The sequence below is a fragment of the Parasteatoda tepidariorum genome, chromosome 11 (assembly GCF_982258835.1).
Source record: "Parasteatoda tepidariorum strain Cologne lab strain chromosome 11, Ptep-v5.0, whole genome shotgun sequence".
Taxonomy (NCBI): Eukaryota; Metazoa; Arthropoda; class Arachnida; order Araneae; family Theridiidae; genus Parasteatoda; species Parasteatoda tepidariorum.
Window position 1 is genome coordinate 22,792,312 of NC_141765.1, and position 25,391 is coordinate 22,817,702.

General features: G+C 27.7%; 1 protein-coding gene across 6 annotated transcripts in view; it reads right to left on the reverse strand.

Annotated features, from left to right (window-relative positions):
* Window positions 1–984: 984 nt before the first annotated feature.
* Window positions 985–25,391, reverse strand: part of LOC107452614 (uncharacterized) — a 51,356-nt gene continuing 26,949 nt past the window's right edge. For 3 of the 6 annotated variants that reach the window (XM_087154916.1, XM_087154913.1, XM_087154912.1), the window contains 6 exons: window positions 23,912–24,008; window positions 20,459–22,376; window positions 15,476–15,611; window positions 9,741–9,903; window positions 9,543–9,663; window positions 6,257–6,492 (listed from right to left, as the gene is read on the reverse strand). In XM_087154916.1, coding sequence (XP_087011042.1) covers window positions 6,394–6,492; window positions 9,543–9,663; window positions 9,741–9,903; window positions 15,476–15,611; window positions 20,459–22,376; window positions 23,912–24,008 — 2,534 coding nt within the window. In that variant the 3' untranslated portion in view covers window positions 6,257–6,393. Of the gene's footprint in view, window positions 1,121–6,256; window positions 6,493–9,542; window positions 9,664–9,740; window positions 9,904–15,475; window positions 15,612–20,458; window positions 22,377–23,911; window positions 24,009–25,391 lie in introns of those variants that run through there. The other 3 variants (XM_087154917.1, XM_087154915.1, XM_087154914.1) reach the window with 2 other exon arrangements.

Genomic DNA, 25,391 nt, shown 5'->3' on the forward strand with positions numbered 1-25,391 from the left:
GAAAACTGCTGTTAACTAAATGGAAATTAATTTCTTGAAAAGTAAATTTGTAGAACATGGAAATTTTGATAAATAATTATTAAATAGCTTTAAGAAGTTGGTATACTTAATAAATTTTTTATATAAAAGAATTTTAATTATTTGAAAAATAAAATACTTACTCAAACTGGGCAATCAACAAACAACTTTAACAATAATTTTATTTTAATTCCATAAATTCATACAATTATGCTTTAAGATTTTTAAAAAAATTGCTGCAATGAATATTATTATTAATATTAGTACTATTTTTATCTAATGTGAAAAATTGAGATAAATAAGTTAGTTTATTATTTAAATTCACACGAACGATGAAAATTATAAATTTTTAAAAAAAATATTTTTTAACTCCGCAACTTTAAATTTCTTAAAAAAATTTTTATTGGTTTTTTACCCCTTCTTTTCATAAAACTGTTCTTCTCTTCCAAAATTATCTATAAATGTTTTAATAGCAAAAAAAAAATTCCCAGAAAAGCTTTTTTTTTTCTTTTAGATTTTCATTGAAATTACAAGAATTTATATCTGTAAAATAACATTATATGAATTTAACAAAAAATATTAAGACAGCAAAAGCAATATTTATTTAAACTCGAATCAATATAACATGGATAACAAACATGAATAATTAATATAGATGCATATTTTTTATTTTGAATTTACAAGTTTCATTTAATTAAACATGGTAAAAGTATTTAAGTTTTCAATGAACTGCAGTAAAAGATGGTGTAACCATGCATCTAACATACATTTGCATGGTTATAATAATAGTCTTTATTGCAAAACTGAATAAGTTAAAAGCACAAAGAGCAACCATAAAATTAGATAATCACAGAATGGCTGAGAAGTGTAACATATTATAAGAGTAAAACAAATAACAAACAAAAATAATTATGATGTTTAAAACAATGATAAATATCTAAACTTTTACACAAAAAATTTAAAATATTCAGCTTTAAATTTAAAATTACAAAATATTTTCATTGTGTTCTTCACCATTAAAAACATCAGCAACAAATGTTAAAAGTTACAGTATTGCAATCAGATACAGTATTGCAACATAAAATCGATGTTCAAATTAAACCTGAAAAGGTAGTTAATTAATGTAACGAAACAATCAGATAAAACATTTTGTAGAGCAGGTAATTTAAAACAATTTCAAAAAATATAAGACAAAAACTAAGCTAAATTTGCAAAAAGATATGCTATGTTTTACATAGCTTATCATTAATTTGTAGTTAAATATCATTGTAATGAATCAAATGAATTAAATAAGATTTAAGAGCATTTAGGCATACAAAAACAATCAACAGACAATGCTGAAATGAAATAGCTAGTAAACTCAGATACTTCTACAAACAATCACAAATTAGCGAAAAAAATTTAAAGAGAGGAAAAGTTTACTTATTTCAGTGGTCATGAAGAAAAAAAAACTGATACATTGAAAAACATTTAAGACAAAATTTGAAATAATATTTCTTTATACTTATTTATAATGCAAAACAATTAATTATTTCTATTTTAAGTTGAGTTAAAATAAAAATATTAAATACTGTTTTCACTAGGAAATGCTTGAAACTTGTAACATGAAAATCAATTGAAATTGCATTACATTTCTGTTAAAGTTACGTAAACCTTCAAATTTTTCATTACAAAAATGTGGGCTCTTTCTTTCCTAAACTTAGATATAGTTTCAAAGCTCCATCTTTCTGTACATTTGTATCTGACAATTTTTATGAAATCTCAACACAGAGTAAAATTTAGAATCTTTGCATTACTAGCAATGAAAAAGGATGTAAAAATATGTTAAGAAGAGTAGTGTTGTATTTTAAATCCACCGGTTGAAAAAAAAATCAAAATTTATACAGCATTGGCAGAATTCTATGTGCTGATAAGGAGGATAAACAGTAGGCATAAAGTATTTGAAAATATTGGATTAAGAATGTGAAAATAAACTAAATATAGTCCACAATAAGAGGTTTAACTATAAACTACAAAAAAAGATAAGACTATAATCATCCTAGTAGGATGGAAAAAATAGAGAATGTTTTTTTTAGTTAAATGAACATTTTGTTGACAGACTAATTCGCTTTTAAGAAAAACACAATTCAAAAGATAATATTTATAATTAAAGAGCACAAGAAAGATCAAAATAATAATGCCACATTGATTGACTAGACATCAAAAAATTTGCAACAAAAGTAAAAGCATAATACTAGAATGAAACTTAGAACGTTACAAATAATCAGGGTTAATTGATCAGAAATATCACAAACAATTCAGTTTAATACATACTACAATTATAAACATAAACACTAAATTCTAACAAAAACATAAGTTACTGGTGGACAGCACATTCTACTTCTAAATAAAAATTTAAACAAATCTTTTTTTTTTTCAGCATCATTTAAAATATTCAACTTTTTAATGAAAAAAAATCAAGTGCAAGAAAATTAATATAACAGTTATATAATTTAAAGTTTAAACTTTTCTACAATATATGAAATGGATAAGTAAAACCAGGGTCAGCAGCAAACTAACATATCAAAGTGGACATAATTAATGTTGAAATTAATAATAATATTTAAGTTATCTTCTTGTTAGAAGTTATTAAAATTAAAAGTTTTAGTGTTTTATATTTTTGATTAAAAACGCTTGAGATTCATATTATAACTAAGCAATTTACAGCTATTATAAGATTATGTTTTTGTCTATCTAAAAAGTAATCCTATTTTAACAAATCACATTTAAGAACTGATTTAGACTTTCATTCCTTCTTGACAGTGAAATGTACAAGCTTGCTTAAATTGAAGTACATGACGTCAGAGGCAAAATCCTTTTACTCGAAAAACTTAAAATAAATATAATAAACTCAGACAATGGAGGTGTAAGATTAGAGCCGAAAATTCAGATTTATAATTTTCTGTTGAGTTCACTTTGATTGTAATTCTTACGACAGGTGTTTAAACCAAAGATGAATAACTTAATTTTAAAAATTTAATTAAAATGTTTTGTCTCGAACCCCCTATATTTCTGTTTGCAATTTTCCGCAGGGATAAATAAACTCATATTTTGAGAATATACAGTTTCAACCATGGAGAAATTATTAGTGTATTAAAACTATTTAACTCTAAAGATGGATGTTGAAGGAAAATTTGATGGAGATTTCTATGTATGTGTCTTAACTTTTGATGGGTTTGAATCCCGGGCAAGATATGGATGTTCTTTCATTGTCTGTACTATCTGTCTTTACTGTAGGAGCAACGTTGGCCCACCTAATATGGTGCTCCTGAAAGACTGGCCAACAAATCTGCCCTAATACACATAAATTGACAAATGTCAACCCAGGTGAGCATTTAAAAAAAAATCTGGACTTTTGACAACTGTAACACAAGATAAACCAAATTATTTATTTATTCTTTTTTTTTTTGATGTGCGAACAAAATGGTAGGCAGATGCTGTATCAATAAGCTACTACAGATTAGGAAACAGACATTGATTTGAATGCCATTTTAAACCTTATTCATAGACCCCTAGGATCAACATAATATTTTTAGGCTACTTATGAAATTAAATTATTTTATTACCTATGCCAAATTTTTCTCATAATCCAAACTGCATACCTTAAAAATTATGAGACTTAGTGTATATGTTATCCCTAAAAATCATTTAAAACAGATATGCTTTCAATTAAATCACCCTCTGTGAATGTTGAACAATTTTTATACATTTAAGCATACATTCAAGTGTTTGCCTCCATAAGAGTTTGTTAACATTTAGTTTGTCTTTGGTTATGTTATTCAAATTTAAACTGTTACATATTTTTGCAATAAAAATATATGTTTTAAACATAATTTAAACATATTTGTTAGACGTCAAATGTAGCTCCTTAGTTATCCAAATAGCCCTATAACTTTCCAAACTTCCACTGAAAGAGAATTAGTAACGCAAGAAAGCAGAAGCATTATAAGCTAGTGAGATTCATTCAGGCGCATAGGTGCTGAATTACAGACCGATAAACTTTCAAATGGTATAACTACTAATTCTCTTTTAAAATTTGTAGAAACAGGCTGAGAAATCTAATTGTGTAAGTAATGTTTAAAGCAAATTCCATCATTCACAAATATACATGACTTTGAGATTGTAAATAGTAAATATATTGTTTCAACTTTGAGTTTAAAATTTTATCATTATCATCGTAAAATTGAAAAAGGCATCAGAACTGAGATTCTTATGTATATAACATACATACTACTTTCAATAATATGACTCATACATTCTTTTTTAAAACAATCAAGAGAGAAATACGAAATTTAAAATTTATATGATTATAAATAGCAAAATTGGTTACTTGCAAAACTAGTTATTATTATTTAAAATATTCATTAAATGAAAGTAATGAGGGTAAATACAACTTAATAGATACTAAACATTTATTACATTTCTCTATGTTACTTTAAAAAATCTGAAATCTCTCTCACAAGTACTTAGAAAATATAAGCATAATTTCATAACTTAAACTGTATAAAACTTAAGAAATATTTTTTGAACTTTGAATAAAAAGTTTAGATAAGTTTAGTTAAGGAAGTTTAGATAAGTTTAGTTTAGTTTCAGTAAGTTTAGTTAAGGACAAAGTTTAACATATTACTTTTTTCAAAATAATTTTTTCTATGTCAAAGTAAATGTTTATGTTGTTTATTATTTTTATTTTGAAGAAATGTTTGTAGAGTGAGAAAGTTAGTTAATTAGATATGTTAAAGTAAATAATTACTTACAAAAATGAATTTCTTCAGAAAAACAATGAATTCAACTTTTTTGGGGGGGGGGGGTACAATAATAAAAAATTTTCAAACTTTAATGAAAAATCTACAAAAATTAATATATGTTTTTAAAACTTGTGATAATAATCTTTCAAGATGCATTGAATCAATATATGGCAATTTTCGTATTATTATTCCAAGGACTGTATCATAGAATAGCAATGCTTTTAATGCAACGAGCATAAATCTTTAAACATAATTATAGATCTTTAAGTTTTTGAAAATAATGATGAAAATGCATTTTTTATTATTAAAGAGAATCCTTAAATACTGTAAATTTTACTTAGACTTAAATACCCCAATTCTTGATTCTTAGGTTTATTCACAAGTAGGCACCTTATATAAAGTCCTAAAACAATTATAACAGAGTCTCAATGTGGGCAAATCTTATAATTTCACACATGAAAATTTTGACAGTTTTAATAAGTATGTTAAATATTTCATAGCTTTAGTTTCAACAACTATGCTTTCTGACTTAAGTTAATTTTCAGAACTTTTATTTTCTTAACTAACTTTCTTGGAAGCAAAAACAAGTTTTTGCAATGGGAAAAAATGCAGCAAGATTTGAAATATAATTGAGAAAAAGAAGAAAAAAATAAGAGTTTAATTTATATTTCAACTCAATACATCATAAAAGCTTTGAAAAGAGAACAGTCTTTTAACAGTTCACTTATTTTTTCCAGCAAGGACTATTTCAATGAATGCTATCAAAACATCAATAAAATGTTAATGGAAGAGAAAACAATTCAAAAATTTTTAACAGCCATTCAGATACTTAGCATAGCTTCATTTTGTAATAATGTTTAGCTGAATATATAGCTGCACAGCAGCAAACAATGCCTTGCACAACATTGAACAGGCATTTAAGTATTACACATTTATACATTTAAATAAATGATGGAAGACAGAAACTTAAATTTTTCTGTGACTAGAGAATTATTTCTTTATACATGCCAAATCTTAAAATAAATGCAAAAAAAAAACATATCAATAAAGAACTATAATATATACATGAATTACAAAAATTTGCTAATTATAACTTAAATAAATAAATATTTTTGCTTAAAGTGCTGCACACAAGATATTTTATACTTAACACATTCTTAAAAAAAATATATATGAATATTATTTATTAGTTTCAGCAATTTACAAGTACTGTAAAAGAAAACTAATATGATCACTTACTGCTAAAATAATAAATAAATTTGATAAAAACTGGGAGGAAATAATGACGTGTGGAAAATGAATAATTGGGAAATAAGTTATTAATTAATTGTAAGTTAATATAATTATATATAATAAAACATACATAATAAAACATATATAATAAAATATATGAATTCACAAAGTTTAATTATAGCAGACTTATGGAAAATACCAGAATTATTTAATTAGGTTGCAGAAAAAAAGTTCACATTAGAAACATAAGAAGACAAAAATATTTAAAATTCAAGATTATAATAAGAAACACAATAAGGTAAAATAACTATAGTTGATATTCAAGACATTTTAAAGAATTAAGGTAGATACTCCATTTTCATACCGATGTGTGCAAATGTTTATTTCTATTCTTTTTCTTCTTAGAAGACTTATCTTGAATAATATTAATGGGATCCGACTTGGTAATTTTTTGTATCTGAAAAGAAATAAAACATAATTTTACAGAAAGTAAAAATAATCACTATTTTACAGCACATTAATTCGTTTTGGGAATCAAAATTATGGATAAAATTTTAAAAAAAACATTGAAAGAAAACTTTGTTAGGTAATTATCTAAGTCTAAACATTAATTTCCAACTCAATTTAGCATCAAATTACAGTATTAAAAAGAAATATTTCAAACTCTTTAATGAGAGCAAATCTACATAAGTATATGATTTCATTAAGGAAATTAAATTTATTTACTATTATGTTGTATTCAACCTCTAAATTTAAAGGTTCTACGTCACTATTTATCTTTCAAATCTACCTAACATGCTATAAACAATTTTAGATATTTCAAAACGCAAAACCAAGAACTATCAATTTTATACTGCAAATAAAACACTCTGTGTACAATAAATCACACATCGCAAGTTCTAGTATTACTTACATACTAAACTTAAAACAAACATACAAACTTAGATAATTTTTGATTAAAATGTTCACAAAACTAAAAATGTAATGCATGGTTTAAATGAAAAACTAAGTTGCTTAGAATGTATGCATACATAAATTATAAATTTATTCAAGACCTATGTTTATTCACAGCAGCGATTCCAAGCACAAGAAACAGAGCATTTTAATTCATATTTAGCTGACAGATTACATTGAAAGTTTCTCACAAATAACCAGCAAAGAGAAAATCTCAATAAAAAAAATTGTCTGCTTACCTGTCAAAGAAAAGGAATGATCTTTTACAGATCAAAGGATTCGATCAAAGGACCATTCACAGCATCTCTTAAAATTTTATATTTTCATACCTAACTTATTAGAAATTCTCTTGAATCCAAAAATTTGATTAATATATGATATCAAAATTATAATAATTCAAAAACCTCATAGATATTTAAATTACCCTAAAAAGTCGCATCATAATAATTGAGGCAATCAAATTCGATCCCTTATTGGTTATTATGTCCCATGTGCTGAATGAAAACATACCCCCTTTGTCTGCTAAAGCTATTTTAATGCTCTTTTGATTTTGATATTACTTATATCTTATGATCGTTTCTTGTATACTATTATTTACAAATTTTGTGAAATGGAAGAAATATTTTAAGAACTTCAAACTATTTATTTATCACCAATCTAGACAAAGAAAAGATAATGCAGTTCATAGCTAATCAAAATCTCTTTTCAGCAGAAATAAGAGATGTGAAAGTTCAAATAAAATTTTATTTTATTCCCTTTATTTTTAAAGAAAATAATGTTCAATTACAAAGCAATTTCTCAATTAAAATCAGTGGTCTGTTGGATGGAAATATTTAGATATCGGGTTGAAGATTTTACGCATTCGGTATTGCATTTAAGGAAATCAATGCTTTCATAAATCTCGTCAATTGAAAAATAATTATATTGAAATCTTTTTTAGTCATTTCCTTCAAGGGGATGCCTTGCAATTGCATTCGCATCATGGATTGTGGTCTGGCTATGGAGAACACTTTTTAGTACTTTTGGTAATAAGACTTCTTAGGAGAAAAATATTAAAAAATTAAGCTTGTATCTGTTTTTACAATATTTTCAAATTTGTAAAGCAAAAACATTGTGTTTTTTCTTTTCTTTTTTCCTTCTCTTTTCTTTATTTTCTCAAATTAAGTCTCCTTTTAAACTTTAGGTATCAAGATGTATCAATTTGTAATTTTTTTTCATTAAAAACACAAAAGAAGTTTTTTAATTAATGATCTATCCCACAGATAATCACTTGGAAATCCTATGCCTTCCTCACTCTCTTTATTTTATTAAACTAAGAATGAGAATATTCTACTCACAAAGATTTAATTCAACAGCCAACACTAAGTTTTTAAATGGGACCACATTTATTGATTTTAAAATCATTTAATGGAACACTGATTCAGACCTACAGTGATCAACTAACTAGATTTACAACATCAATTTCCTTGAATATTTTACAACACCAAACTTAAAAAACTAATACTTGAAGCTGATTTTTAGCATCATTTCCATTTATTGGTAGGTTAAATTTATAAAGGTTTCCTGAAAATATATTCATCTGCTGAGAGCGTTTACAACTTTTTTTAGAATCTTAAAAGAATTTGACATCACAAAAACTATGCCTTTACAAAAAAAAATGACCCACAATGCTACTCATGCCATCAATAGGAATATGGAGATGGCTACAATAAGGAATATGGAGAAGAACAAAAAGCTGTTGAGCAGGTCCTTTTCATATGGCTCCTAAGGAATCTGGAAATTTGGGACCATGTGGAGACTACCACTGATTAAACAAGGTAATAAATCCTGACAGGAAAAAAATGGTAACTAAATCAATTGGATTATTTAAATTTCTTCAAATATCTTTTAGTCTATGTAATGCAACAGAAACGTTTCAGAGGTTCATCAACAAAATTCTATAAGCTGGACTAATTTATTCCACTTTGGAAGACACATTAACCACATCCATAACTAAAAATTAGCAAAAATTGTATCAGCAACAAATGTTTCCTCATTTTTGGGAATATGGTATTGTCATAAACTTCTCAAAATGTGAGATTGGAAAACTGGCAGTTACATTCCTAGGATTACAATTTTCTCATGATGGTATTTGCCTAGTGTATAAAAAAGTGAAATCCATATTAAAATATATTTTTACAACTACAAACTAAACAAAACTACGAACCAACCAACTACACTACAAACCAACTTCCCTCTTCCAAACAAAAATCTAACATACAGGATAAATTTTCAGTAATCATTAAAAAATTACACATGCTAGATAACAAAATCAAACTAGATTATGTCCAAACATCCAATTACGAAGGGATACTGGAAATTAAGGACAATTTCTAGGTCCATTATCTAAATTAGATTAATGATTGATATCTATATAGCTATCAAATATTGGTGCAAATGATTGATTAACTTATAGGCAAAATAGATAATAAAAATCACACGGAAGTAACTGAACACATTGCTGGGGTCGCAAATATTGCTTACTATTTGAAATATAATAACAAATAAAATTACTTCAGAATTATTAGCTGAAAGTGATGGAAAATCTTTCTCTGATTCCAATGAGTAAATCTCTCTGGTTTTGAAGACTTTTGTTTTTTTGAAACATCTTTTCTTGCAACTCTCCTCCTTGGGACTAAATTAAAAAAGGAATTTAATCAATTTATGCAGAAAAAACATTCTGGAAATAATCTAAAACTAAAAAAATGTTACCTTGTTTCCCCATGAAGAAATGGGCATGTTACACCTTTAAAGCAGTCACCTTCTTTCCAAAACCTACAAGTTATAGTCGACACATCGTGGGAGTATTTACAATCATTTCGAAAGCAATTTCCTTGTAAATAAAAGCTACAAGGCTTTTTCATAAAGTAGTGATCTAGAGAAGAAAGAAAGCAGTTTAATAGATAGAAAAGAATAACATTAAAAGAATAAAGCAGAGTGCAGTTGAAAGCTGAGGACAAGATTTGTACTTTCTATTGATTTCCAAGAGCATTTACGCTTTTGTTCTCATTGTACTTTATTACATAGAACAGTTATCAATGAATGCAAAAAGAATAATTTCATTAATGCAATAAATTTAAGAACCTCAGAGTTAGCTGGCTTCAAGGTGTGAAACAGGGATTCTCAACCTTTTTTTGTGGTGGCACACTTTTAACGATTTCGAAATTTGACGGCACACAATGAAAAAAAATTAGTTTAAAAGTTGTTTACTTACCTATAATACACTGTGTGCAATAGTTTGTGACAATCAGGGTTGGGTTTTTGACGTCAAAAAGTGGTTTTTGACATGACAAGGGTATAATACTGGTTTAAACCGTCAAAAACCCGTCAAAAATGTCAAAAACTGAAGTTTGCCAAGAAAATATATAAACTTCAAAACTACCAACAGTTGCCATGCATTATATTGAAATTTAATTATACTATAGGTAATCAGCAGGTTTTAAAATATTGTTTAATTAAAATTAAGGTACAATAACAGATTTAAAATCTCAGAAATTTATATTCAAATGCATGTGCAGAAAAATTTTTGCACAAAAATTGTTTAAATATTTATATTTAAAATTTTTTTTTTTCTTTTTGATACTTAAGAAAATTAAAAGTTTATTACTATGCATTTTTGACATATAAGGAACATATAACTAATATTTATAAGGAACTTACAAGTTATGTTGTATAAATACAAACTTGATATAAGATACAAGTGTATAAAAATTTTTTTTTAATGTTATACCGAATATCTTTATTATCCAGTATGTTAATTTGAATTTAAAAGTAGTTATATTTATGAATAATGATAAATATAATTCATATTGTTTATTATATTTATTTATAATTATTACACTTATCATTTTAAAACAATTTTTATCTCTTAATTTTTTTTTCTCCACTTGTATTAAGAATATAAATAATGCATATCTTGAAAGCAAGAAGTAATTATTCAACAGCTGAATATTTAGATATTCAACAAAGCTATATCATCAGGGGTCTGTCCAGACATTTTGTGAAAGGTCCGTTTTTCGCGAAATTGTGAAAAAATTACTCACATTCTTTCAATCAGGGTCCGCTTTTATGAATTTGCACAAATAGGGTTCGTTATTGCAAAAAAAAATTTTTTCAAGGAGTTTTTAAATTGTATAGACATACAAGATCATGCTCAACACTGTGAAATTATAATTAAAAAAATTAAATTTTAAATAATAAACAACAATTGCTGCTTCTAAATTAGAGATGCAACATACAAATATTTGGTATTTAGCCTATAACGCAGAATATTAATTTCGGACGAATAATGGAAGAAACGTCTGCCGAAGACAAAACTTAATTCGTTTACATCCATCTTTCTTGTTTTCTGCCCTGGAAAGGGTTTATTCGATTAACAAAATAATAATGAAGATAAACAAATTTGTGAAGGGTCCGATTAAAAGAAAAATCATTTTGTGAAGGGTCCGTTTTTAATTAAAAATATTTTGTGAAGGGTCCGTTTTTATGAAAAAATATTTTGTGAAGGGTCCGTTAACGGACCCAAATTTCTTCTAAACAGACCCCTGATCATATTCAGCAAAATGAAATTCACAAGTATTTGGATAAACTAAATTTTCAGCATAGTAAATGAATAGGCTGAATATACTGTAAATCGACACTAACTACTCTGTGTATTTAACAGAAAGCACTTAAATTTGTATTGTCTTATGTTAAAAAGATTATTAAGAAGATTTAAGAGAATATTAAAAAGATTTTTCTTTAAAAGAAGATGTCTAATGTACAAAACTGCTATTGTTTATCTTTAAAAATGTCTAATTTTTAGTATAATCTATACTATACACTAAATTTGGTTATAAATAAATTTCTTAATAATATCACTGCAGATTTTCAATAACACATGAAAATGAATACATAATATTACAAAAGATGTGAGTTTTCAAAAGTACAAGATTTTGGTTACTATTCAAAATATAAGTGTTTCTTCAAAATTTTAAATTTATTTTTTCTAGAACATATTTAGAAACACTATTCTTTAAAAAATATATAAATTTTATGTATTAATTAAATTTCACATATGAATATAGGTTTTTGACATTTTCAACATTTTTGACAGTGAGGTTTTTGACGTGACGGTTTAAACCATGGTTTAAACTGTCAAAAACCTGCCAACCCTGGTGACAATAATTTTGAATGTGAAATAAAATAATATGTACTACAAAATCACATTTATTAAGAGATTGATTATTTCTTTCAACTCACTTATTATTAGTTAGTAACAGTTATTTATTTTTTTGATAGTTATTAATTGTTAGCTTATTTTCTATAGTTATTAACTGTTAGTTTTTCTTGTTAGTTATCCTTTGTTAATTTCCTTTAAAACTATTAATTGAATAGCTTACTTTAATGATTAGTTTTTATTTCAGTTTGAAAGTTAATATTTAGCTTTCTTTCTTTTGTTAATTAATAATTTTAATCGTCATTAAACTTTCTACTTATTTCAACATTTTTTTTAAAATTGCCAACATTCTTCTAAAATTGCCAAAGACAATTTAAACACTTCCTTCTCATTTTAATTTATTTTAAGATTGTCAGAGACAATACAATCGCCGGCAAAGATGTTCACTCTGTTAAAGTCTGGAAAAATTATAAAAAGTATATATATATAATACTATGTACCGTATTTGTCGGCGAAAGCGCCGCTTCGTCGCAAGCGCCGCACCCCAATAAAAATGAAATTTTTTTAAAAAAAGTTATAGTAACCGCCGCTCTGGCGCAAGTGCCACAATGACGCTAAACTGCGCATATCAGCATCCTTTTAGAATAGACCTTTAAATTACCATTTAGAATATCTGTATAATAAAAAATTTAATTTTTTTATGCGTTTTATAAAGTAAAGTTTTAATTTCTAAATTATAATAAAAAATTTCTTTTTCAGTAAAAAAAAAGCAACAAAAAAAGTTTTCTCTTTCAGCAAAAAAAAGAAGGAAAAAAAAGAAAACAACAAAAACTATATAAAATAAAGTTGTTCTTACCAGTTGGCACCGCACCAAAAAACAGAAGAACAGCAAAAAAATATTTATATGTTCAGCAGCTGAATTAGTAAGACTGAACTGATTACAGAAATCCGTAGAACAATGTCATAAGAAAAATAAAATAAAAATTTATTAAAAGAAAGATTTTAAAATTTATTACCGTTAACAATTTGAGGAAAAACTAATACATAATAAAGAAACAGCTAATAATAACAAAATAAGAAATAACTAAGCAGGCCCCAAAAAAATTCTGAAGGAATGAGCAAAGGGGAAATAAGTTTCACTTTCACAATCTTTGAGGGTGGAATTTTAGTGGGTAGAATGCCCTCTCCTTCAATGGAAATAACCCAATGTGACTCAACTTAGAAAGAGAGAAGAAAATGTTTAAAAGAGGGGTGTACCCCACCTCCTCCACGTGTCATTTCTATTGGAGCTGTTTAGGAGGAATCAATCAGTTATATTTTAAAGGGGTTGGGGAAAAGAAAAGGGTATGGGACTCCTAATCCAGCATTCCAAAATTCGGCACTTAATCTGATCTAATCTTTATCTTTTTTTTTTTTAAGAAATTTATATTGATAAGACAAAAAAAAATCAGCTATATTCTTTTTATTTGAAATTTTATTCTGTTGAAGTAACTTATTTTATTTTATCTTTCAAAAATAAAAAAGAAGCTTGAAAAAAAAAATCTGTCAAAGGAAACATCTGTTTCTAAAGCAGTTTAAAATAAAGTGAGAAGTAAAAACACCTGCATTTCCAATGAACAAAATAAAGAAATGGAAGTTGAAAAAAACTGATCAATCAATCTTGACAGCTGTGCTTGCACTTTACTGATTTGTCCCCAAATTTCCCTCCTCTGTTTGACTATAAATTGGCCAAACCCACTTGACATTGAAACTACCACGTGGACAACAAAATTAATTCTATCCCTTTTGCGGTTTTTTATTCGATTCATTAATTTTTTTTTTTGCCGCTTTTTATTTTTTCTTGCTAATTGTTGCTTGCTTGTTTTTTTTTATCGTTATTAGTTTTTAGCTTGTTTTTTGTTGTTATTCATTGTTAGTTTCTTAGCATTAATTGTTAAAAAAAAATTATTTTTTGAACTTCCCTGTTAGCTTTTTTTCTTTTTCTTGCCAGGTAAGCGACTTTTGTTAAAACAAAATGTTATCTAAAAGAAAAAACTAGAACTATGATCTCGCTCCAAAGAAGAAACGATTATTTCTTCTTCATAGGATTCTGATTATTTCTTCTTGATTATATTATATAGAATATTATTTTGATTAGTAAAATTTCTCTTAAGATGTGCCAGTTTTAAATTCACCCCATCACAATCTACGATCGAAACTTGACTAAATTTCTTGGTTTTTCTGAAATTAACAGTGGAATTGAATTATAGTAATATTTGGGGGCCATATTGGAATTTCCAAAAAAAATCCAAAGTGCGGCATTTCGTCAGTCCCGTGAGTGTCGGATTTAGGGTCCTTTTCAGTTCGCTCAAATTACAATTGCCAAGGCGCTAAATAGATTTCTAGCTTGCGATTTTTCCTTAAGCTGGGGGTGGATACAAGATGCATACCTTTTAAATTTTCTCCTCATGCGATGTTTTTTTTTTAATTATTATTTCGTTTAGTTATTTTCTTACTGGTTGCTGCCGAAAGTTTGCTAAGAATTGGCGATGTTCTGCAGCAGATCGAGATATACGGGCGAATATTTCGTCGACTTCGTTATTAATTTTTTTTAATAGTCTTTCTCTCAGAAAATTAATAAAACTTTAATTGACAAATTTTTTGGCTACTAAAAAATATTTCGTCGGAAACGCCGCTGCATCGGAAGCGCTGCATGTAGGGAAAAAACATCTTTTTTTCGATAGCGCCGCGGCTCTTTCGCCGAAAAATAAGGTATGTATATATAATATTATATATATATGTACACTTTTCTTTAATTTAAACTTTACTCGTAATAAAAAAAAAGCATTATTATTTTTATTGTATCATTTCTAATATTTGGCGGCACATTTTAAGAATTTGGTGGCACACAAAAGTGCTGCGGCACAGCGGTTGAGAATCACTGGAGTAAAATGATATGTAAAATAATTTTGTACTAAAATAATAAATAAATTCTAAGTCCCGAAACAATTTCATATGATATTTTTCAATCACATCGTTATTTTTTAATAAGGGGAAAAAAACAATAAAAACTTTTTTTGGCCATATTAAAAACTGCGGAATTTTGTTGAATATCTTTAAGGATTTTAAAAATGTTTTGGATTTTTACTTATCTCAAATGAAAGAGAAAACTTTAAAAAAACTTCATACATGATATATTATATTAGCATACAATTTTTAATATATTAGCATACAATACATAAAGATACCAAAACAATACATGACAAAAATAGACTGTTAATAAATAGTTTTGTCTACTAAAAAAACTTACTTTGCTTTATATTTTTGTCCATGTAATTTGTTGATGAAAGTGAAGTTGATAGGTAAGAGTCATCTTCACATTCAGTAACATTAAATTGATTTTCCAACTTAGTCTCTTCAGAGGCTGCAAGCTCAAATTCTGTGCTCTGAAAAACAAAATTTTATGATACAAATTTAGAAGTTGACTGTATGATAAAAAAGACAAAGAAATCAATAAAAGTTTTTAAAAAAATATTCAAAATTTCCTTAGTTATATAAATATTAACTCATTAAAAAAAGTTAATTGAAATAACCTGATTTTAAATTTTTAAAAATTGCAAATCATTTAGTTGAGAAGAATAGGAAATATGCAATGATGCCTCAGATAGAATCCTGAACCAGACAACAAATAGGTTAGCTGGTTGAATGAGAACTCAACTGCACAGTGGTAAAAAAAAATTATCACTTTCAATAACTTTCGTTCTAATGATCCGGTTTTTAGGTACTAAGAATCAATCTTAATAGTTTCTGGGAGTGACTTCAAATATGCTAATTACTTAAAGCTAACTATAAATTAAGTTACGAAATCAGATACAAAAACACTTCCTCTGAATAAACACAGATTTTTTTTTACTTATTTCGATTCCTCACCCTCAAAGTAGACAACATTTCGAAAAGATTGGATCTTCAATTGAGGGGGGATTAATAAGTTATATATATTTGACGATAGTTCCAAAAAACAGTCAAGCAAAGTCACTGCCACAAATGAATATTTCAAGATAACCTGTAGACTAACACGGTGCACCTTAACTAAAATTAAATAAAATGCTCTTACACCTAGAAAATTAGAAGATATTTGAATTTACAGTGTTCTTAGATAACAAAAATCTAAAAATTAAAATAATCTGTGGAGAGATTTTTATGATTTGTGATTTAAAATTAAGAGGATATATAAAATGTTGAAAAATTTTAAGTTGTTTAAAAATTTTGACTACGTATTCGTATTAGTAATTATAAAATATGTATTAAAGAAGATAGATATAGTATTCCAAATCTATGCATACGTATGTATATTATTGAAATTGTATCAATTATTGAAAAAAGAAACTAAAAAATAAAATATAATCACATTAAATACAATCACAATCTGATGTATAATCAAATTCTATCAGAAACATGCTTTTATAAAACTCTACATTCATTGAATAAAATGTTTTTTATTCGATAAAATGTTTTAGTTAAATTTCTTTACAAAATACGAATAAATATTTAGACGACTAAAAGAGAAAGATCATATTTTATGATTAAAGTAAATAAATAAAAAGATAAGCAATTGGTAATTACATTACATTTTACATTAAGTCAAGTTCCTCGTAACTTAACCACATTTAAATATTAATCACCCTTGCTTGAGAAAACTATCTCAGATAAGGAGGTTGTTCTAGCGATATTCATTGACATTAAAGGTGCGTTTGATAAAGTCCCTGTTGAGACTATCATCAATGGGCTTAAAAACAGAGGCATAAATTCGGTAATCGTCAGGTGGATAGCCAATTTGCTATCCTCCAGGTATGTTTGTTCCTCTTTACTGGGTACAAGCATGAGAGTGCATGCAACCTCAGGATGCCCTCAGAGAGAGGGTTTTGTCCCTTATCCTATGGTGTATGGTTATGGACTTTTTGTTAGTTCGGTTAACTGATCTTGGCATTCCCTGTGTCAGGTATGCTGATGACGGTGTTATTGTTGTCTGAGGTAAGCATGGCAAGACAGTCTCTGATATCATGAATAATGAACTTCTAGAAATAGCTAGATGGTGCTCTGACTCTGGCTTATCTGTCAACCCGTACAAGATAAGTTTTTTAGCCTTCACAAGAAAAAGGCATCTTGATCTAGGTAATGTATACTACCTAGACTATAAATTGGAACTCATGGAGAAAGTAAAGTTTCTAGGGGCTTATTTTGACTCCAAACTTAATCTAGAAATACTATTGGTAGAACCTGGGGATTATCCTCCAAAATAGTCTACTGGATATACTCAATGACAATTAGTCCTATTATCACATACGGCGCAATCGCCTGGCGGTCAAGGACTAGATTGAGCTCCACCAGCTCTAATCTAAATAGACTACAAAGAATGGTCTGTGTAGCCCTGCCAGGCTGCCTTAGGACCACTCCCACAGCTGATCTTGAGAGCTTATTTGGGCTTCTTCTATTGAACTTATGTGTTGAAGTTGAAGCTCAGACAGGCATGAAGCGTCTTACGTACCTTGGCTTGTGGAAAGAGTATTTCAAACACTTGTCATGGGGTTATCTTGTTTCACATGTGATGGATATATTATGCCTAAAAATTATTTATGTCTCTATGAAAAGTTATTTATGTGATTATATGTCACTATGATACGCTTTTCACAAGCCTTTTAAGATCCAATTTCTTATTAGAGATTAATGGTTTAATTCTCCTCGGTTGCTTAAAGGCAAATATCTAATATGGTACACTGATGGTTCAAGGCTTGGTCTCAAATCAGGAGCAGGAATTTATTGCTCCAATGATGGTACCAAACTTCACTTTCCCTTGGGAAGCTATGCCACTTTTTTTTAGGCTGAGGTCTATGCCTTAATCTTGTGCTGTAAGATATGCTTAGAAAGGGGATATCAAAATATGACTATCAGCATCTGTTCCGACAGTCGAGCTGCTCTCCTATCACTGTCAAAATGTAAATTCACCTCTTTGCTAGAGTGGGAATGCTTTTCAGTCCTCTGTGACCATCTACTCATAACAGGGTATACCTGCATATGGATATTCTTGGAAATGAGCTAGCTGATGAAGGAGCATGGGTGGGCTCTAGTGCAATTTTCTGGGGCCCTGAACCTGGATTGGGAATTTCTCCCACCTCTTTTAGGGCATGTATATTCAAGGTCTATGGCAAAATTGCCCATGAGCAATGGCGCGTCGTTGACGGTCAGAGACAAGTCAAGGAGCTGAATCGTGACTGTCCTATTGTACGTCAAAAAGAGCTTTTAAAGCTTAATAGAAACAGTTTGAGGAAAATCATTGGTCTTCTTACTGGACACTGCATCCTCAGGAGACACCTATACATAATGGGAATTGAATCTAATTCTCTTTGTCGAGTTTGTCATCTTGAAGAAGAGACATTACAACATATACTTTGTGTTTGTGAGGTCTATTCTGCTCCGATTTGAGCATTTGGGGCAGCATTGCATTAAAACCTGGGAACTGCAGGATGTTCCTGTAAGGTGTTTGCTGCATTTTATTTCAGCTTTAGGGCTTTCATGCTAATCATGATTTAGGGTTTGGGTACAATAGACCTCTGCTCGATGTGCCCTGCTCTTTGGAGCTGCTCAGCCTCGAAGTCTAATATTAATCGCCCCATTTAAATATTTCTTCAATGTAGCCAAATTATTTTTTAAAAAAGAATTCATTTTTCTCGGTTTCTACTAAATAAAAACAGCTGAAACTTTAGATTTTTCAACAGAAAAAATATGTAGATTAATATGGTATAAAAAAGTTCATACCTCATAATTCAAAATTTTTTCTTTCTCAATTAAATTAAATAATAAAAAATAATAAATAATTATTAAAAATTATTTTTGGTATGAATTTAACTTAGGGTAAATAAGTTTTATGAGCAGGTGCATTTTTTTTAATAGCAATTCATAATAATATGACTAAAAATGCAAAAAGTGAATTTAACACTATGGGGTCCAAGCTTTGGATCACTCCCGTGACCAAATTATGGGGGCCATATTTCCCAGATTGTGGCGCTACCTCCTATATTTTGAAGGTTAGGAATCCAAGCATGTAAAAAAATATATGTTTATTCAGAGAAAGTATGTTTTTGTGTCTGATTTTGTAACTTAATTAATAGTTAGCACTATATAATCAGCATATTTGAGGTCACCCCCAGGAGCCATTAAGATTGACACTTAGTATGTGAAATCAATAATCCTAAGAATGAAAGTTATTCCACATGATAACTTTTTTTTTTTTTTACACTGTACATTAAGAAACACATTTTCCCTGAAGAAAACAATCTGATTGAGAACCTTTACTCTGGATCCATAAGTAAATACAAACATGTTAAAAAACAATTTTATCAATTTTCTTTTCAGAAAAAAATATTAAAAAATTTTTAGTTATATATTAGAAATAGAATTTTCTAAATTAGAATGATTTTATAGAATGATATAGATTTACACTGACATTCATTAAACTAAAACAAAACATTTGTAGTGTATATATCACTACAAAAATATAATTCCAATTCAATGGTATGTGAACTCCATTCTATGGTGAGGTACCTTTTCATAGATGACAGTTGACATGGTCAAATTCTACTCTCTCCACTTAGTGTATCTACCACTACACATTTATAAAATAGCTGATGGTACCGTCTTTTGCGAGTTGTTTACATTGCCCCATTGAGAGAAATTTCACTAAGCCATGCATTCCATGTGTTGTTCATTTAGACCATTTTATCATCAAGTTAAAACAATGGTTATTAATATTGATTCAACTTAAAATTAGTTCTATGCTTTCAAATAAATCAAACTGAATAATGGTTTTCAAATGTATTGATTTCCATTTAAAATGTCTTTCTTAGCAGAGGGAAATGCTCTATTACAAATTAGAATTTCAATTAAAATATGTCAATATTCATTCTTCAAGAAGGCTTACATTAAAATTAATTTTATTTTGATTTTAGATCGACTTTTTTGAGTTGCAATAATCACTCAACTACCTAATAAGTTATCAAATTTATCCACACTAACCCCATAGTCTGTCCACACAACCCCAAGTTGTGGGACAATTGTGTTTTACTACATAATTTTATAATTACAATTTTATCTATAAAAAAAAATTCTACACTAGTAATTTTATTATGTATAAGATTGAAGATAATAATAGCACAATGACAATGAAATGTAATGTAAAAAAGTAATAAAATGCAAAAAAATAAAGAATTATTAATTTAGCACTATTAAATTAACTTACTGAGGAATAGGAGTCTTCAAAATAAAAGTTGGAGTCCCAATCTGCTTTATTTTCATCATAAGTCAAACTGTCAGATATAACTGCATCTTTGCATTCAGGTGGCATATAATATGATGATTCGGTGCTCCAAACAGTTTCATTCACATTATTCGTTTGCAACAGTTCTGTATTTAAGTTTTTTAAGTCAAAAATCCTTTCTTCAGCAAATTCAGAGAAACTATCATTACTAAATTCAATATCAAATGGTTCAGGTTTCCAAATATTTAACTGAGAATCATACAGGTTTTGGAGATCTATTTCATCAAATCTACTTTTGTATTGTTCAACATTACCTTCACTTTGAATAAGTTTTTGAATAATTGGATCACTAACTAAATTTGAGAAATTTGAACTTTTAAACTCAAAATTTTTTAAGTCATTATTAATATCCCAAGTTTCAGGGAGATTTATTATTTCATTGTCAAAGGTTGGATCTTTTTTAGATGTTAAATCATTTAACCAAATATTTTCAATAGCACTTTGATCATCTCCCCAAAAGAAAAGCCATTTCTTATCATTTAATTTTGGATAATTTTCTGAAAGCTCGGTACAAGGCTCCCATGCTGACTTCACAGGAGCCATATACTCAGTATATGGCTCCCAGTCTGACTTCAATGAAGAAAGATCGCAATTACTCAATTTGTATTTGCTTAGCCTGGTAATGCTTTCAGTTGCAATATAATTATGTATATCTCTAAATGAAGAATCGCCAACATTTGAAAATAAAGGAATTGAACTATAAGTATGATTTTTAACAGTAGGGGGCTCTCTCAAAAAACTTTTAAATTGTCCTAAACTGCTTTGTGATAACTTTTCTGTTTTCTTCAAGTCACAGATAGAGCTTTTTAATTCATTAGAATAAAGTACGTGTGAACTTATAAAATCATTAATTACTTTAGTATTATCAACTACATCATGATCATAATTTAAACATACTTGAGTGAAAACTAGTGCATTGTAATTTTCAACTTGCAATCCAGAAAATAAAATAATAGCTTTCAAATAAGCTTCAAAAAGTAACTTTGTTGAAAGTTTTTGATTGATGACAGCATAATTTACCACTAATGTACCATTTAAAAGTAAGCATTCTTCTATACTTTGAAAATATTTCAATACAATATATTTTTTGCTATTGATATTTTTACTACATTCAGTTTTTGATGAAAAAAGTAGTTTTAATATACTTTCTACATTATCAGAATTAGCATTAACACCAGAAAAATTTAATAAAGCTTCAGATTTTGTTTTATATGCATAATTAAAGTTTTTAATAGAGAATATAAAAAGGTAAACGAAACTAATGCCAGATGCCGGAAATATGAATGTTAAAGCTATTCCTTTAATTAAATAATTCAAATAAATATTACTCTGCATTTCTCGGAAAATTTTAATAACATAACACTCAACTTTCTCGAGAGTTTTAAGAGAGAGGGTTAGCCCATTGAAAGCAATGTTGTTAAAAACTGACAAGGAAGTCCACAAAGGTAATTTGAGTTTCGGTTTAATATCACAATTTTTCAGTTTCATTCGTATAAACTGATTAACTAAAAGCTTAAAAGTTTGAGCATTTAGAGCGTTTCCTAAACTTGAAATAAAATTATCGATATCAATACCTGAACATTGAATGAGAGCTTTATCATGGTTGATTATTAATGAACTATCAGTTTTGTAAACATTTTTAATGGTTTTTAAGAATTTATATGGTATTACAGGCTGATTACAACTTTTCACCGAGAGTAAACGATTTGGAGAATGAACGGTATTATTTTCAAAGCAATATGTCTTTCTGAAAGGTTTTCGATCCCAGATACTATTGTTACAATTTTCAACAGATACATTTTCTTCAGAAGAACTGAGACAAGGGAAATCATCAAAGTATCTGAAAAAGAGTAAACATAACAATAAGAAAATATAAAAAAATTACTCAGATTTTTAGAATAATAGAACCATAGCAAATATTTTTAAAGCAGTTTAAAAAAAATCCCAAATCAATATTATGGTGCCTTTAAGACAATCAAAAAATTTTATTATAATGCTTCATAAAAATTTTCAATAATTGTTGCTACTCCAATTTTGACAATTTGAAAGGTTTAGGCTACAAATAATAATCTCCTGAAGTTATATCTTTATATGGATTGAGTTGATGGATAGAGTTGAAACAATATTGTACATTCAAGCTAATAAATAGCAACCTAAAGTTAGAAAAATATTAGTTTTTTAAAAAAAATTTTATTCAATGTAAAAAAATAACCTTACTTTCTAAGAAACATTTTCAAATATATTTCAATGATGAAATAAAGCAATTAATTACTTATACTTAGATTAGAGTTTGCCAAGGTGGGCTCCACCACCCCCCCCCCCAAAAAAAAACCAGCAGGTTTTTTCAGATTGAGCCCACTTGAAAAAACTCATCTTTATACCTACCAAGTGGGGTTTTTATCACATTTTATCATTTTCAATCAATTTTTTTAGCAATTACCAAACCAAATTGTTTTTTGAAATTATCAACTTATTGTTTTAAAATTTTAATTTTTTATGCAAAATTATATGAAGTAAAGCATATTTCAGAAAACTAATTTTTGCAACAAACAAATTGCATATAAATGAACAAAATACATGAAAAAAAGCCCCTATACCAGAAAATTAAGAAATTAGCTTATAACTTGTATAGATTACTTTGGATTTTATTTTTAATTAGTGCATAAAATTTCGCAAGCCTAGCTTGAAAATTTATAGAGATATGGACAACTTTATGAAAAAACTAATTTTTTTCGTATTACGTTTTTTGCTATATTTTAAAAAATAATCAGTAAAATTAAACAAAATTTTTAGAGCAATTTAAAATTAAATACGCAAATTTTGTTTTAAAATTTTAAAAAAGTTCACTGAAAACTATGCAAGGTATGTGCATTTATAGTAGTTCTTTTGTATTGTGCATGCGTGAAAAAAACTTGAAATTTTTTTCGTAATTTTTTAGTGAATTGTATTTGGCAATTTAAAAAAAAAATCTTATTTGAATATCTTAGAAACGAGAAACGTTCCAAGTAATTTTCTCTGCAGTTTCAGTATTTTTTAAAATAAATCTCAAAATGATCAGATACTTTTCTCAGATTGATACTTTTTTAGTATTACAAATGACACTACCTTATAGCTGGACAGTAAGGACAAAATAAAAATGGTTTGGTTTTAGAGCCTTCTATAAAAAAAAAAGCTTGATTTTATACCCACTTTACCCAACCTGACACCCTTAAAAATCTCACATATCTTTGGGCGAAATTGAGTCTTTTCATGAGAAAACCCAAAACACGTACGTGGGCGACCACTAATTTAGGTTAAATGGGAATAAAAAACACTACTGCTCTATTGGCTTCAATAGAAATCATAAAATACATAATTAAAAGTATACAGACATACTTTTGAATGTCAGATGATGATGATGATGCAGGCCTGAAAAAAGAATTTTCAATTCTATCGCCACAAGTGCTTCTGTAAACCTTCTCCTTCTCACCTACTGAAGAAAAAAAAACATTGTGAGTGAGTATTTAATCCTTTGCCTCAAAAAGTAAATAGTTAATAGAATTACTTTTTCTTAATTATAACTCAAAACACTTTTTTTTAAGAAAATTGCACTTTTTATTGCTGATAAAATATTCAAATTTCTAAACTATCTTTGGTAAAGCATTAATCATTTCTGTCATAAAATATCAAAAGTAGTCCTTTGTGATAAAATTAGAATTGATCAAAAACAAGGTTTAAAATCACAAATAGTAAAATTTATAAAACACCTATATCATACTTGCCAACTTAAAAAAACTGCCATCAGTAAAACTTTTTTTACGAAAAATTTAAGACCATTCGAATTATTTAATAAGTAGCAATACACCACAAATGAATAATAAATATATTAATTATAGAATCTATCACATGATTGAATGTTGATGAAGTGAAAACCATATTGTCATTAAATTTTTTAATTGCACTTGTTAGAAAATGTACAGAAATATCTAATCAACCAACCATTTATCATCTCAAATTCTATTACAATTATTTCAAATTCTATTACAATTATTTCAAATTCTATTACAATGACGCTACTTTTTAAAAAAATTTTATATGCAAAATAAAATAGTTCTTTAAGGGTTTTCCTCAAAATCAACAGCAAAAGAGGATGCTGAATTTAAAGAAGCTGAAGTAGCCTTCTTTGCTTTAATTAAAAAATCTTTTTCAAACACTTGTTCGTGACAGATTTTAGAAAGTTTGGTTTTTAATATAAGCAGGCTTTCTAAAGTTTTATTAGACATAATTGTTCGCGATTCAGTACGGTTCTTTCTAACCAAACTAAAAATTCTCTCACATTCTGAATTTGAATGTGGTATGAGAAGAATTGACAATACAATGTTTCCCAATTTTTCATACTTAAACATGCCATCCGCACCTTTCATTTGACTTATCATTGACCACTGCACATCAACTGATCTATCTGAAACAGTTATTTCACTCAAATCTTCCAACTGAAGTTGGCAAAAATTTTTCTGCAGTTCATCCATTGCTGTAAGCTTGGTTTCATTACTTTTTGTTTTTAAAAGGAAGGGAAACAAATTTACAAAATATCTCACGCTTTCAAAACTGGAGTTTTCAATTTTATTTAAGTCAGCAACTTCAGCATGTTTGAGTACTTGATCATTTAAAGGGAATTTCTTAATAATATATTCACAGGCAGTTATGAAATATTTGATAACAGCTGAATAAAACAATGATTTTTCTTCTTCCGAAGAATTTGAAATTAAGTCCATTGCTGCGTTGCCTATAACTAAATCCTGCTGATCTTTATGGTTGAAAGAAGAATGAAAATTGACGCATGTTAACTCTTTTCCTTTAACCTCAGAAGGTTTAA